Genomic DNA, 14,140 nt, shown 5'->3' on the forward strand with positions numbered 1-14,140 from the left:
GCACCAAAATCTCAGTCCCCAAGATGAACACCGTGTTGATGCAACATTTGAAAAAGTCAAAATGGCTGCCAAAAAGTTCCCGAAGAACGAAACACCCAGGTGTTAAGTGAAGGAGCCAAGCCTGCACTTACCTCACTTTCCTTACCCAAAGCCCGGCCCCTGGGAGGGAGAGTCCCACCCTCAACCTCCCTGTCCCTGGGCAACTTCCCTGAAATCCCCAGGGGGTTCTCAGCTCTTTCCAGCTAAGGGAGTGGGGATGACTATGGCTGAGAATGCCCCCAGCATCCAGCCTGATCCTGGGCATCCCCATTGCTAGGAGAATGTCCGTGACGGGGTGAGGGCTGCCTCCCCCGGGTCTGCGCTTCTGTCTCTCTATGGCCCGAGGTGTGGAGTGTGGCTGGAAAGTGTGGGACCCCATCGCTGTGGTCAGTGAGTGAATGGGCATCTCCTGTGGAGATGCCTGGGTCTCTCTGGTCCCTGTCTTCTTTTTTCCTAGATGTTTGTCTCTGCTTCTGTCTTTCTGCTCCTGTTCCTGCCTCTGTCTCTCAGTCTCTTTCTCTTTTTCTGTCTCTATCTCTGTGCGTCTTGTCTATTTCTCTCTATTTCTCTTACCTCTCCCTGTCTATGTCTCTCTTGTCTGTGTCTAGTTCTCTTATCTCTTTGTCTCTCTCTGTCTCCTCCCTAATTTGTGTCTCTCTGTCTCCATCTCTCTGTCTCCTCTCTCCTGTGTCTCTCCTGAGTCTCCCTCTGTTTCCCTCTGTCCCTCCCCTCCTGTCCTTGTCTCTGTCTTTCTCCATGTCATCCTCCCCCTCCTGGGGTTTCCCCAGCCCCTCCTCACTGCAGCCGGAAGGAAGGACTGACTGTGCTGGGAAAGGCCACAGGGTCTCCACTTCTCCCTTTCGAGGCCTCTTCTCCCTGCCCCCATCCTCAGAGCCTTCCGCACTGTGTCCCAGGGTGGCCGGTAAAGGGACCGAGGGCTCCTCTACTGTCCCTGCTTGACTCTTCTCGGCCCACGACCTGCCAGTGAGTCAGCCCCGGAGAAGGGGAAGTGGGGGGCCTTGACAGGGGCCGGTTTCCCCCAGGTGGGTCTGAGTGTCCTGCCACCTCAGCGGTGCTCCCTGCTAAAACAGAGCCCACCGGAGCCATGGCCCCAAGACTCCTCCTGGCCCTTGCCCTCTGGGCTGGCTACTCACCCTGCAGTGGGAGAGAAGGTATGTAGGACCTCTGGGGGTTTGGGTGGCCAGGGCCAGTCTGGGGACTGGGCTTTGTCTGCTGTGGGACATTCTGGGGTGCTCACATACCTCCTGCACGTATGCCCGCTGGTGGGAGAGGGTCACATCCTGCTGCACAGATGAGGAGAGTCAGACAGAACATGAGTCCTACCCCATAGTGACACCAGGCAGTGGCAGCCACAGCTGTGGGTGGGAGGGGAGAGAGAGTGTGTGTCGCAGGGTGGGGTGGGGTGGGGGTGAGGGTTAACGGCACACATTCATTTCATGTGCTTGGAAACAAGGCTGTAACAGGGAATACAGTAAAATTTCTCACTCCCATCAGTGTTCCGCACTTCCCAGGTCTTCTCTGTCTGGCTTATTAAACCTCAGTTTCCCCATCTGGAAAATGAGCCAATATTCCTCCTTTGCAGGTTGTAATGGGGATGAGAAATGATATAAGTACCTTTCATCTGTATACTCATTCATTTCACAGACCTTTATTGGGCACCTACTGTATGCCTGGCACTGACTGGCAATGAGGTCGGACAAACCCATGGTGGGGCGTTGCAGTCCTGGGTAGATCAAAATCTCACGCTCCTCTCTCTGTCCCCCAGCAGTCCCCTCCCAGCTCAGGGTGTGGTGCTGGGCCTTTAGGTACCCGATTGCCGTGGATTGCTTCTGGACCCTGCTGGCTGCTGCAAACTCCACCAGGCCCACATCCGTCATTGCCACGTACAGGTCAGAGAACCTGGAGGGGCTTCCTGGGGGTTCCTCAGCTGGGCCTGCCACCCCTAGGGTCAGGACAGCTGCAGACTTATGCTAATCCGCAACGCTCTGAGTTCTGGGGCAGCGTCCTGTAGAAATGTACTTCCTATCATACCTACCTCAAGCCACATGTGTAAAGTTTTCTAGGCGTCATATTTAAAAAGTAAGAAGAGAAGAAGGAAAACAAAACAAAACAAAAAGAAATAGGTGAAATTAATTTTAATATTTTATTTAAATGTATACTCCAAATATTTATCATTTAATATGATTGAGCATAATGTAATTGAATGTGCTTATTATACAATGTTTTTAAATTTAGAATAGAAACTAATATTTGACAGGAATAGCTAGAATATTATTTCAACATGTAATCATTACTTTAGAAGTTAACAGATATGTTACGTTCTCACTCATTGTTATATTGAGTCTTCCGAACCCACGCGGACTCTATGCATGTACTGTGTCTCAGTTCAGATAGTAGGCTTTCATCAGAGATTCCAGATCTCTGACTGGGTTTCATAAAACTTGCAGTTGAGGCAGTAAATTCACGTACCCAACTTGTTCTGAACAACTTTTCCAAGTTTCCTGGTCACTGGAAACATTACATTTAGATTAGATAAAGTAAATTGAATGGCAGAGTCACACCCAGTCATGCTGGCTGCCTTTCAAGGGCTGGGTAGCCACAGGCAGCCAATGGCTGCTGGCGCTGACAGTGTGGACGCGGCCTTTGGAATGTTGTGGGAAGTTCTATGGATGGCACTGAGCTCAAGCCTCTAACGTCTAACATCTTGGCAGGGGAGGGTGTCTCATGCCCTGGCCGGTGTGACTCAGTGGATTGAGCACCGGTCTGCAAACTGAAAGGCTACCAGTTCGATTCCTGGTCAGGGCATGTGCCTGGGTTGCAGGCCAGGGTCCCAGTTGGGGGCATGTGAGAGGCAGCCGATTGATGATTCTCTCCCTCAACTTCCCCTTTCACTAAAAATAAATAAAATCTTTTAAAAAATTAAAAAATAAAAAATCTTGGGGTCTCAGAAATGGAGAGAATCAGAATCCTACTCTTTCAGATCCCAGAGTCTGTGAATCTGTAGACCTCAGAATGATGGAATTCTAAGGCCAGAATGTTGACATTCCAGAAACTTTTAGAATCTTAGACCCGAGCATCTCCTGTGGTTTTCACCCCCAGCCCTGAGTCACTGTGTGCCCTATGATGTCAGGTGAATGCCTCCCCCAGGGTCTCACAGACACGAGCAGGACCCCGGACCTGGGCTCCTCGCCAGCTGTCCCCACTTGGGGTCACTGGGTCTCAGGCACAAGGCCAGCCAGCAGGAGGTGCTGAGGCCATCATAGTGCCCACCCCATGTCCAGGCTTGGCGTGGCCGCCCATGGGGAGAGCCATCCCTGCCTCCAGCCGACACCAGAAGCCACCAGCTGCACCATCCCAGACATCCGAATGTTCTCCATGGTGCCCTACATGCTGAACATCACGGCCGTCCACGCCTGGGGCGTCAGCAGCGGCTTTGTGCCCTTTGTTCCAGAGCACATCAGTGAGTGGGTGCCGTGGTGGGGGTGCGGGGGCCATCGGCTTTGTCCTGCTCTTCCTCCTCCCTCACCAGCCCACCTTCTGTCCGCCACCCAGTCCCGTCCTCTGTCACAGATCCTGTGGGCTTCACCTTCACAGTCAGTCAAGAATTATCCCAATTCTCCCCCTTCCTCAACCTCCACCCGGTCCAGGCTCATTACCCGGCCCAACCCACCTGGACCACTGTCCTCCCTGGTTTGCGGTTCCCACCCTCTTTTCCCAGAAGCCCCAGAGGACGCCTTCCCTGAAGCCAGCACCAGAGGGTACTCGTGCTCACCCTAGTCAGGTTCTGTCCCACCTTTCCTCACAGCCCCTAGCTCCCACCTCCCTTGGGGTAAAAGCCCAAGTCTTCCCCATGACCCACAGGGCCCTGCCCGGCCCCGGCCCTGCCAGGAATGAGGGAAGGGCGACTGCTCATGGATGTGGAATTTCTTTCCTGGGTGATGAAAATGTTCTGATTAAATAGTGGTGATTCACAACAGTGTGAGTGTACTGAAAACCACCCAACTGTATACTTTGAAAGGGTGAGTTTTGTGGCCTATGAATTATGTCTTTAAAAAACACAGCAAACCACTCCCTTCCTTGCCCTCCTGAACTTTCTTCCCTACTCTGTGACCAGTGGATCGCTCCTTGTCTCTTGCCTTCCGTCCTGTGGATTGAGCTCCAAAAGGACAGGAGTTGGGGCCCTGCTGGTCACTGCCGTGTTCCGGACACTCAGTAGATTGTCAATATTTGTTGCTTGTTTGAATGAATGAAGGAAGAATGAATGAGTGAAACTACGCTCTGCTGACTGTCTCTCGTTTGTCTATCAGTCAAACCGGACCCTCCAGAAGGCGTGCGCCTGAGTCCCCTCCATGGGCAGCAGCTGTGGGTGCAGTGGGAACCTCCCAGGTCCTGGCCCTTCCCGGAGATCTTCTCACTCAAGTACTGGATCCGATACAAGCGTCATGGGACTGCCCGCTTCCGCCAGGTGAGGGAGATGAGAGGTAGCTGGGAAGGGTGATTCCCAGGTAGAAGGAACAGCAGGTGCAAAGTGCGCCAGGGCCTCCCATGTGGATTGAGGTTGCTCGTGGCTGGTGTGTGAAATGAAGGCAGCACAGCCACTCCCCTCCTGGGTATCTGCCCAAAAGAATTGAAAACAGGGACTCAAACAAATTCTTATACACAAATGTCCCCAGCAGTGCTATTCACAGCAGCTGAAAGGTGGAGATACCCAAATGTCCATGAGTGGGTGAAGGACACACAAAACATGGCCCGCCCACACACTGGAATGTTCCTCAGCCATGAAAGCACCAACAGCTGCTGCAGCGGGAAGGACCTCGAGCACAAGATGCTCAGTGAGAGAAGCCAGATGTGAAGAGTCCCGAACAGGGGCCCAGAGACAGAAAGTGGATTCAGGGTTGCCAGTGGCTGGGGGGAAGGATGGGGCGTGACTGCTGATGAGGATGTGGTTTCTTTTCGTGGAGATGGAATGTTCTAGAGTTAGAGGTACTGGTTGCACAACTTTGTGAATGTGCTAAATGACACTGGAATTGTACACTTTAGAATGGCTAATTTTAGGCCATGTGAATTTCACCTTGGTTGAAAACAACATATATTGTTTTAACTTCTTAAAAAATAAAAAATAGCATAATCAATAAAATATATTTTATAAATAAATAAATAAATAATAAAAATAAAGACAGGGTCCGATGAGCGTTGGAGAAGGTCAGTGGTGGCCGGGTCAGCGTCAGATACTGTGCTGAGCTGAGTGTTTGCGGAGTCTGGCTTTTACAGCCCTTCGAGTGCCTGTGGGGATCTTCTCCACCCACTCTTCTCAGGACGCAGCCACGAGCCACGTGGTGCTGCTGTGCCATTCCAACGTGGCAGGTAGCCCAGGTACTGGCTTCTAAATTTTGTCGGTGTTCCTTAATGTAGTTGTTTTAATCCTTGCCCAAGGATATGTTTATTGATTTGAGAGAGAGAGGAAGGGAGAGAGAAACATCGATGTGAGAGAGAAACATTGGTTGTTTCCCATAAGGGTCCCGACCGGGGATCAAACCCGCACCCTAGGTATGCCCCCTGACTGGGAATCAAACCCGCAACCCTTTGGTGCACGGGACGACACTCCAACCAACTGAGCTACTTGGTCAGTGCTGTTAACTTAATTTTAAAAAATCTTTTCAGTTTTTAAATTGAGATATAATTCACATGCCAGACAACTCGCCATTTTAAAGTGCTGAAGCCAGTGGCTTTGAGTGTGCTCACGAAGTTGTACAACCATTACTCTAAATTTAAACCTCACAGCGCCACATCGGCCTGCGATGTGGGACAACTCAAGTAGAGCAAGGGAGGGAGATAGTCAGACCTGGGGTTGGGGAGCTGTGAGGAGGAGGCGGGATTCGGAAGGAGGGGGGCCAGAGCAAGGAGGGAGAGGGTGGAGCAGTGGGGACAGGGAAGGAAAGGAGGAGTGGATGGGCGTCTCATTCATGTCCCTGGGATTTTAGTCCATGGAGGTGCCTGAGAAAATTGATGGCATTTCCTGAGAGACGGGGACTCACCAAGCCATGCAGGGACTCACAGGCAACATCAGGACGGCAGGAGGCAGGAACAGGAACGAGAGGAGAGCCAAGGTGGAGCTTCTGCTGGGGTTTCCACAGGAAAGGAAAGATGAGAGGGGGCGAAAGCCTGGGGTTGGCAAGTGTGAATCATTCAGGCAGGCTCTGTGCTGCATGGGTGATCTTGAGTCACCTGGCGGCTGGCCCTGCACTGATCGAAGGCAGGGGGAACACTGGCTCGTGTGGGAAATTGGAGGAAAGGGGTGGTGAGGGTACAGCTCAGGATTGGTTGGTTTGCACCTGAGATGTGTGCTCCTGGCGCTGACCCTTTGCCCTCTCTAATGATTGGCTGACCTCAAGAAGGGCAGTCTGTTTCCCGCAAGCAAGATATTTAAGATGTTAAATCATCCTAAGATATAAAAAATTTAAAAACACGGTTACTATAGTGGACCAGGGGCCAGGGGGAGGAGACATCAAGGCCAATGATAGGAGCTCTGATTAAGGGCCTGGAGAAGGAATGGGGTTGGTGGGGAGGGGAGCCTGGGGCGTGGGGGCTCTCACCGCTGAGACATCCCTGGAGATGGTGTGGTGCACGAAGGACCCCTGAACAAGTTTGCTCTGGGACCAGTGCTGAAGTCCACACAGGTTAGGACCAGGAAGGGCCAAAGACTGGGAGGGGCTGTGGCGGGGGCTGAGGAGGGTGTGCAGTTTAGGATGGAACAAAAGGACCGAAGGCTCATTCATGCAGATCTGCGCGCACAGGGGCCCTTCCGGCCTCCTCATCCCCACTGGCCGTCCCTCTTTCTGTTCTCAGGTGGGGCCCATTGAAGCCACGTCTTTCACCCTCAGAGCTGTGAGGCCCCGGGCCAGGTATTGCATCCAGGTGGCTGCTCAGGACCTCACTGACTACGGGGAGTCAAGCAACTGGAGTCTCCCTGCCACTGCCTCTGTGACCCTGGGCAAGTAGCAAGGGCTCCCCAGCACCGTGGGAGAAGGGCTGGTTCCTTGACACCCACCCTGCCCCTCACTGCTGCTACCCACTCCAAGGTGGATGGAACCTGTCCAGCCTGGGTTTGCCGCTGCTGAGTTGCTGGGCAACCTTGCACAAGTGACTTCACCTCTCTAACTTTTAATGTCCTAATCTGTGAAATGGGGATGTACTCCCTCCTTTGACTATAGAACTGTGATTGTGACATATTATTTATTGTTTAATTAAATAAGAACCACTTTCAATAGAATTAGGACTCTGCCTTCCTTTGTTCAGCAGACCTGGAGAGGAGTCGGAGAGGACATGACCACGCCGTGGATGGGTTCCCAGCTGGACCAGAGGAAGACACAGGGCTGGAGGAGTTGGGAGGGTGTGGAGGGGTTCTGCCTGTGATGGGATGGTGGGATCCATTTAGTTCAGCAGCTTGGTTCACCCATCATTTCAAAAGATGCCCAGGTGTGAGACCCAATGTGGGTGGACACAAATGGGACATGAGTTTATTTGGGAAGATTTACCTGAGGAGGGGGCAAAGCAGTCAGGCCGGAAGGATTTTCTCAATTCATGGGTTGGTTTGTGGATTTCACTTAGGTCTCATCTCAAAGGTCACCTCCTCTAGAAGCCTTCCCTGACTACCTCATCTATGGCGGGCAGAATAATGCCCCCCATAAAGATGTCCACATCCTAACCTTCAGAACCTGTGAATATGGTACCTCACATGGCAAAAGGGACTTTGTGGATATGATCAAATTAAGAATTGTGAGACTCCTTGATTAATTTATTTAAAAATAATTTTTTAAAAAAGTATTTATTTATTTTTAGACAGAGGGGAAAGGAGGGAGAAAAGCATCAATATCTGGTTGCCTCTGGCGTGCCCCCTAGCCAGTAATGCAGGCATGTGCCCTGACTGGGAATCGAACTAGTGACCCTTTGGTCTGGAGGCCAGCACTCATTTCACTGAGCCATACCAGCCAGGGTGAGACTCCTTAATTTAAAGTTTAATGATCTTTCATTAAGTTAATGAGCATGAAGGAGGGGCCCAAAGAAAATCACAAGGATCTTTATATAAGGGAGGCAGGAGATCAGAGAGAGAGAGATAGCAGGCGATGGGGAGATGTGAGCCAAGTATTACAGGCACCGCTAGAAGCCGACAAAATTAAGCTAACAGATTCTCCCCTGGAGCCTCCAGAAGGAACCTGTCCTGCCACCATATTAGACTTCTGACCTCCAGAACTCTCACAGATAAGTGTTAAGGTACTGAGCTTGTGACCCTGGCTGGTGCGGCTCAGTGGATTGAGTGCTGACCTGTGAACCAAGGAGTCACCAGTTTGATTCCCAGTCAGGGCCCATGTCTGGGTTGTGGGCCAGGTCCCCAGTAGCGGGTGTGCTAGAGGCAACCACACGTTGATTTTTCTCTCCTTCTCTTTCTCTCTCCTTCCCTCTCTCTGTAAAAATAAAATAAAGAACCTTTTTTTTAAAAAAGATATTGAACTTATGGTAATTTGGTACAGCAGTCATAGGAAACTCCTACACCATTTCAAGCAGCCCCTTCTTAATCACTTCCCATGGTTGCCCTGTTTTGTCTTCAGACCATTTACCAAGCCTAATTGTCCTTTTTGTGTGTTCATTGTCCACCTGTCCCACCAGACAGTGATCCCTGTGAGGGCGGAAATCATGCCTTGTTGTTTGATGTGTCCCCAGTGACTGAGCATATATCTGACATACAACATCTATAAAAGGAAGGAAGGAGGCTGGGGAAGGAATGGGGTAGGACTTCCTTTTTGAAGGGACAATGCAGCCAGGCATGGGGGGACATTTGGAAGCTAGTGTGTGTGGAGGGGGGAGGTGGGTTTGCAGCCTGGTCTTGAGTCTTTGCCTGTGATTCAAGACAAACTTGGGGTGGGCCGACCAGGGTACTCTCCCACCCGCGACATGTGTAGCCCGTGGGAACCATGCCCCGTCCCCACGGGAGCGACACAGGGACGATGTGTGGGTTCCCAGAGGCCAGCACAAGGGGTAAGAGCCCAACACTGAGCATTTTATTTGCTGAATAAAAGACTGGACAACAGGGAGTAGAGCGACCAACAGCTACCTCGTGTCACGAACTTTTAACAAGCGGCTTCTGACTTCTAAGGGCACTGCACCTCCTCGGAACTCAAAATCCTGACGACCCTGGAAGCTTTGTTGCAAGCCACCGCAGTTGCAACTGGGGAGAAAAGACAACCAGATTGAGAGTTTAAAGGGCAGGTATCGGACCCAATGACAAAAGCAAGCTGTGTTTGCCACAGCCAATACTGGAGGCTGAAGGAAGTGACAGTACCGGAAGTACAAGGGACGGCCGCGGAAGTTCGGTAAATATCGACCCTGACCTGTTTTCTCATATTTGTGAGAAAAACAGACGGCAAAGACGTTGGAGTGAAAAGTTTTAAATGTAAGTGTTGGACGTCTAGGGCTTTATACCCAGGGCCTATTTTGGAGCTCTGACCCACGTGGTCTTCCAATGATGACTGTCCTATTGGAACCTTTTATCTTCTCTCCTACGGCCTTCCGCGGGGCGGGGCTTCCACCCCAATCTCCTTCCGCGGAAGGTGGGCTTTCACTAAACCTTCCCCTGGATATATCCAATCACAGGCGGGGGTGGGGAGGTAGAGCGAGCTTGGAATATTTATTCATTAGCTTCCCCTAATTGGGTTTTATAGAATCACTATGGTTGGGGGGGGGCTCTCTTTAAAATATTGTATTCTTAGTTACACTTTTCACTTTCTGGAGTGGGAGTGGGACTCTGCTAAGCCCCGCCCTCCCTGGGGTTTCTAGCCAATCGCATTCCTAGGAGGGGTTTAAGTTCTTTGTCCGCAGAGCCCCACAGCTTCTCTTCCTAACTGTGTTGGGGCAAACCCAATGCCTTAGAGTGGAGGGGGTCTTGGAACGTAGGATTCAGTGTTTGGAAAGGAGTTCTGGAATTCTGAGCGCCTATCCTCACCCCACAGAAAAATGTGAGCTCCCACGCCTGGGAGTGTGAGTCCAAGATGTTAGGATTGACTTCCAGGGGCCCAGGGTTTGAGGCCTAGTTGATGTCCTTTCCTGTGTGACTCAGTGCCCTCATCTTTGAAACACTTATGCTAGGAATGCAGTCCAGTCTTTTCACACTGGAGCACAGGGTGCTGGACCTCAAGTCCTTGACGGTCCTTTCGCCCTGAGAGTCCCACTGGGAACCATCTATTTCCATAATGCACTGGTAGATATTTCTGTGTGCCAGGCTCTGCGCTAAGTGTCGTGCTGATAAAAATCCTCACAAGTGGACGGGTAATATCCATTCAGATGAGGAAACTGAGGCCCAGAGAGGGTATGTTATAGCCAGGGTGTGGAAGAGGCCAGGCTCCTGGCTTGGTAACCCATGCTCCTAATCGCTATACTACACTGTTTCCCCAGAGTTGTGTCCCCAGGTCCAAATCCTGGCTCTGGTACTCACGCTGTGTGACCGAGCAGCTGAAACTGCCAGGACTCAGTTTCCTCCTCTGTAGAATGGGTACATCACTCCGTCTCATAGAGATTTTGAAGGCAGTAGAAAGTGTTCTATGTGGTGCCTGACACCCAGTAGGTGCTCAAAACACTAAGTGCTTTATTTTCTAATTATCTAATGGAATTATTTTTCATGATCCAAACCCACCTTCCCTATGTGTCCCATTTCAGGCTCCTGTGCAGAAAGCTTTAATGCAGCAGGTCTGGGGCTGCCATCCTTAGAAAGGCCGGCTCACAAAGTTGGACCTTGGCTGGCATCTGGGAACTTGAACTTCAGGATGCACCCCCCGCCCCTCCCGGAGAGCTTAAACTGTTTGTACAAACAGTGTGGTTCATGCTGAGCACCTGCCCTCCTCCTGGAGTCTGGAATCTCGGTCTGTGCTGGACAGAGGCGCCTGCATGACCAGCCCCCAGTGAGAACTCTGGGTACTAGGTCTCCATGAACTTCTCTAGGAGACAACATTTCACACCTGTAACAACTTATTGCTGGGGGAATTGAGAGCACGTCCCGTATGACTCCATTGGGAGAAGACTCTGGAAGCTTGTACCTGGTCTTCCTGGACCTGCCCCAGGGGCCTTTTCCCTTTTCTGATTTTTCTCTGTAACTTATTGCTGTAATAGATAGGAGCCCTGAGTATGACTATGTACTGAGCCCCAGAAGTCCTCCTACCAAATCACTGAACCCATGGGTAGTCTTGGTGACCCCGACACAGCTCCCAAAGTCCCATCCCTCTACCTGTGGCCTACCCTTGCATCCGAAAGCAGCTCCCTGACACTTTGGTCCTCCCCACAGAAATGCTGCCCGCCCCACTTTGACCCATCAAAGATTCCAAGTTCAGGCTCCCCAAAGACCAGCAGGCAGTACATGTGCCATTGGTGGTCCCTTTCAACATGAGGCAAGTGTCCCCATGTGGCTTCCCACACCAATTGTGACAGACAGACCTGATGCCCGGAGTCCACAGAGAGTGGTTTACAGCCGGCATTGGCTCAGACATTGACCCAGTGAGCAAGTGACTGCTGCAGGCCTCACTTCTCACCATTCAGTATTAATCTCCCCGCCCTCTCAGAGCTCCGGTCAGTGCCTGCCTGGAGACCCTGACCATTGGTAGTAAAAGAGTGAGCCCAGAGAGGGGGGCCCTGCACATGTACGTTCCCCCTTCCAGCAGCCACGATTGTTCCTGCCTCCGGGCCTTTGCATAAGCGGTCCCCTCTGCCCAGAACACTCTTCTTTTGCTCTCATATGGCTGGCTCTTCTTCACCTTTGGGGTCTTGTATTAAATCTCACCCCCTCAGAGAGTTCTTCCTGGTCCCCCATCTAACCCATCCATTATTCCCCTTCACAGTGCTCTTATCTCATCCTTCATACCACTTTTGAATGAATGACCCAATCTTACCAGTTCCAAGCTTCATAGTTTTTCACATTTCAGCATAATTTGAAATCAGAAATACATGATAATAAAAGATACCTTTGTTCAGTGAAATTCAGTGCATGTTTACATACTGTTGATCTGTTCATTTTCTCTCTCCTTCCCTCATTCTTTTTCATTCAACGGTCATTTATTAGGCACTTGCTATGTGCCAAGGAGTAGGCTGGGTGCCAGGGATGTTGTAGGGATCAAGACTGGCAAAGTCTCTGACTCCGTGCAGCCCACACTGCGGTGGAGAAAGGAGATAATAAAGAAGTACTCAGGCACACTCACAATAAGCGTACATGGGACATGGAAATCAGTCACGAGAGACTGACTGGACAGGCCGCAGAGAAGAGAGGGTGCTTAGCCAGGGTGGTCCAGGAAACGTCAGAAGAAATGCCAGTGGAGCTTGAGTCTGAGGATGAAGGGTGTCCTGGGCTGTGGGAACAGCAAGGATGAAGGCCCAGAGGTAGAACCAAACTGGGCCTGTTTATAGGGACAGCCAGGAGGCTGACGTGCTGGGGCGGGGAGCTCAGGGTTAAACAGGAGGGGCTGAGGCAGAACAGATGTCAGGAGCTCTGCCTCGTTGTCCCCTGTGGCTTTCTTCTTTGTGTGACCTTCCCTCATGAAGTCTAGGAGCTCCATTTCACCTTGCCCCTGGGAAACAAAGGGTTTTTTTTTGGGGGGGGGTGCTTGTAGCAGCATTATTTATAAAGACAAAAAACAAAAAAACATGAAGCAAACTAGATGTACAATGAATGATAGGGGACTTGATGAACAAAGCTACTGTACAGTGGAATATGATATAGCCAGTAACAGTCACATTTTTACTTGAATTGTTGCCCCAGTATGGTATTAAGGATTTGGGGGAAGGACAAGGAGAGCTTATAATTTCTTTGCATACTTCTGTACTATTTAAGCATATTTTTGCTAGGAGCTTTTTTCCTTTGATTAGAAAATCAGATTTGAACCCTGACTGGTATGGCTCAGTGCGTTGGATGTCATCCCACAAACTCAAAGGTCACCTATTTGATTCCTGGTCGGGACACATGCCTGGGTTGTGGGCCAGGTCCCCGGTCAGGGGCATGTGAGAGGCAACCAATTGATGTTTCTCTCATATATGAATGTTTCTCACCCTCTCTTTCTCCCCCCTTCTCCTCTCTCTTAAATAAATAAATAAATAAATACAATCTTTTTAAAAAATTAGATTTGATTAAAATAAATAGAAAAGCCCTGGCTGGTGTGGCTCAGTGGACTGAGCGTGGGCCTGCGAACCAAAGGGTCACCGGTTTGATTCCCAGTCAAGGCACATGCCTGGGTTGCCAGTAGGGGATGTGTGGGAGGCAACCACACATTGATGTTTTTCTCCCTTTCTTTCTCCCTCCCTTCTTCTCTCTCTAAGAAGAAATAAATAATCTTTAAAAAATAAATAAAAACACAGTGAAAAATTGTATCTTTTGGTTATTTACCATTTTAACAACAGCTTTATTGAGATGTGTCTACATAACATCCAGTTTGCCCTTTTAAAGTGTACAATTCAGTGGTTTTTAGTGTATTTGCAATGTACTAAACTACCACCTCTACCTAATTCCAGAACATTTTCATCACCTAAAACACAGGCCCTATATCCCTACTAGCAGTCACTCCCCACCCTTCTCCTCCAGCCCTTGTCAACTGGTGACCCACTTTCTGTGTCTGGGGATTGTCTGGACACGTCACATAGATGGAACATACCCAGTTGGCCTTTTGTGTCTGCTTCTCTTGCTGAGAGTCGTGTTTTCAAGGTCCATCCACGTGGTGGCCTGTGTCAGAGCTTGCCTCATCTTCATGGCTGAGTAATATTCCAATGTGTGGCTGGACCACGTGTTGTTTATCCACTCTTCTCTTGATGCGCATTTGGGTTCTTACCAGAAAATGATTTTTTTTTTACCTGGATTGTAAAGTTATGTATGTATTTAGATTTTAATGACTGGATGAACTTTGGCAAAATATTATAAATTGGCCTTTCTGGTGAAGAATTTCAGGAGAGGCAGTTAGTAAAGCCATTTATTTTATATACACACACACATGCACACTTGCGCATGCGGCAAAAACAGGACTCAAACGATGCTGCAGGATTAATGCTGGAAAATCGG

The 14,140-nt window shown here is 50.1% G+C and overlaps 1 protein-coding gene and 1 long non-coding RNA gene across 3 annotated transcripts; one reads left to right on the forward strand and one right to left on the reverse strand.

Annotated features, from left to right (window-relative positions):
* Window positions 1-306: 306 nt before the first annotated feature.
* EBI3 (Epstein-Barr virus induced 3) lies at window positions 307-7,366 on the forward strand. Of its 2 annotated transcripts, none has more exons than XM_045202716.3 (5): window positions 307-1,211; window positions 1,829-1,949; window positions 3,342-3,520; window positions 4,368-4,525; window positions 6,907-7,366. In XM_045202716.3, exons 1-5 carry the CDS (start codon window positions 1,145-1,147, stop codon window positions 7,057-7,059), a joined length of 678 nt encoding a protein of 225 aa, XP_045058651.1. In that variant the 5' UTR covers window positions 307-1,144; the 3' UTR covers window positions 7,060-7,366. The 2 variants fall into 2 exon arrangements, with proteins under 2 accessions (XP_045058651.1, XP_045058650.1); XM_045202715.3 differs by having other exon boundaries at window positions 308-1,211; window positions 1,826-1,949; window positions 6,907-7,364.
* A 665-nt stretch (window positions 7,367-8,031) lies between these two features.
* Window positions 8,032-9,504, reverse strand: LOC128779327 (uncharacterized). Its single transcript, XR_008425226.1, has 3 exons — window positions 9,398-9,504; window positions 9,170-9,283; window positions 8,032-8,518 (listed from the first exon to the last, which is right to left on the reverse strand). It is a non-coding gene; the product is annotated as an uncharacterized lncRNA (long non-coding RNA).
* Between the last annotated feature and the right edge of the window lie 4,636 nt (window positions 9,505-14,140).

The sequence above is a fragment of the Desmodus rotundus genome, chromosome 9, assembly GCF_022682495.2.
Source record: "Desmodus rotundus isolate HL8 chromosome 9, HLdesRot8A.1, whole genome shotgun sequence".
In the NCBI taxonomy this organism is placed as follows: Eukaryota; Metazoa; Chordata; class Mammalia; order Chiroptera; family Phyllostomidae; genus Desmodus; species Desmodus rotundus.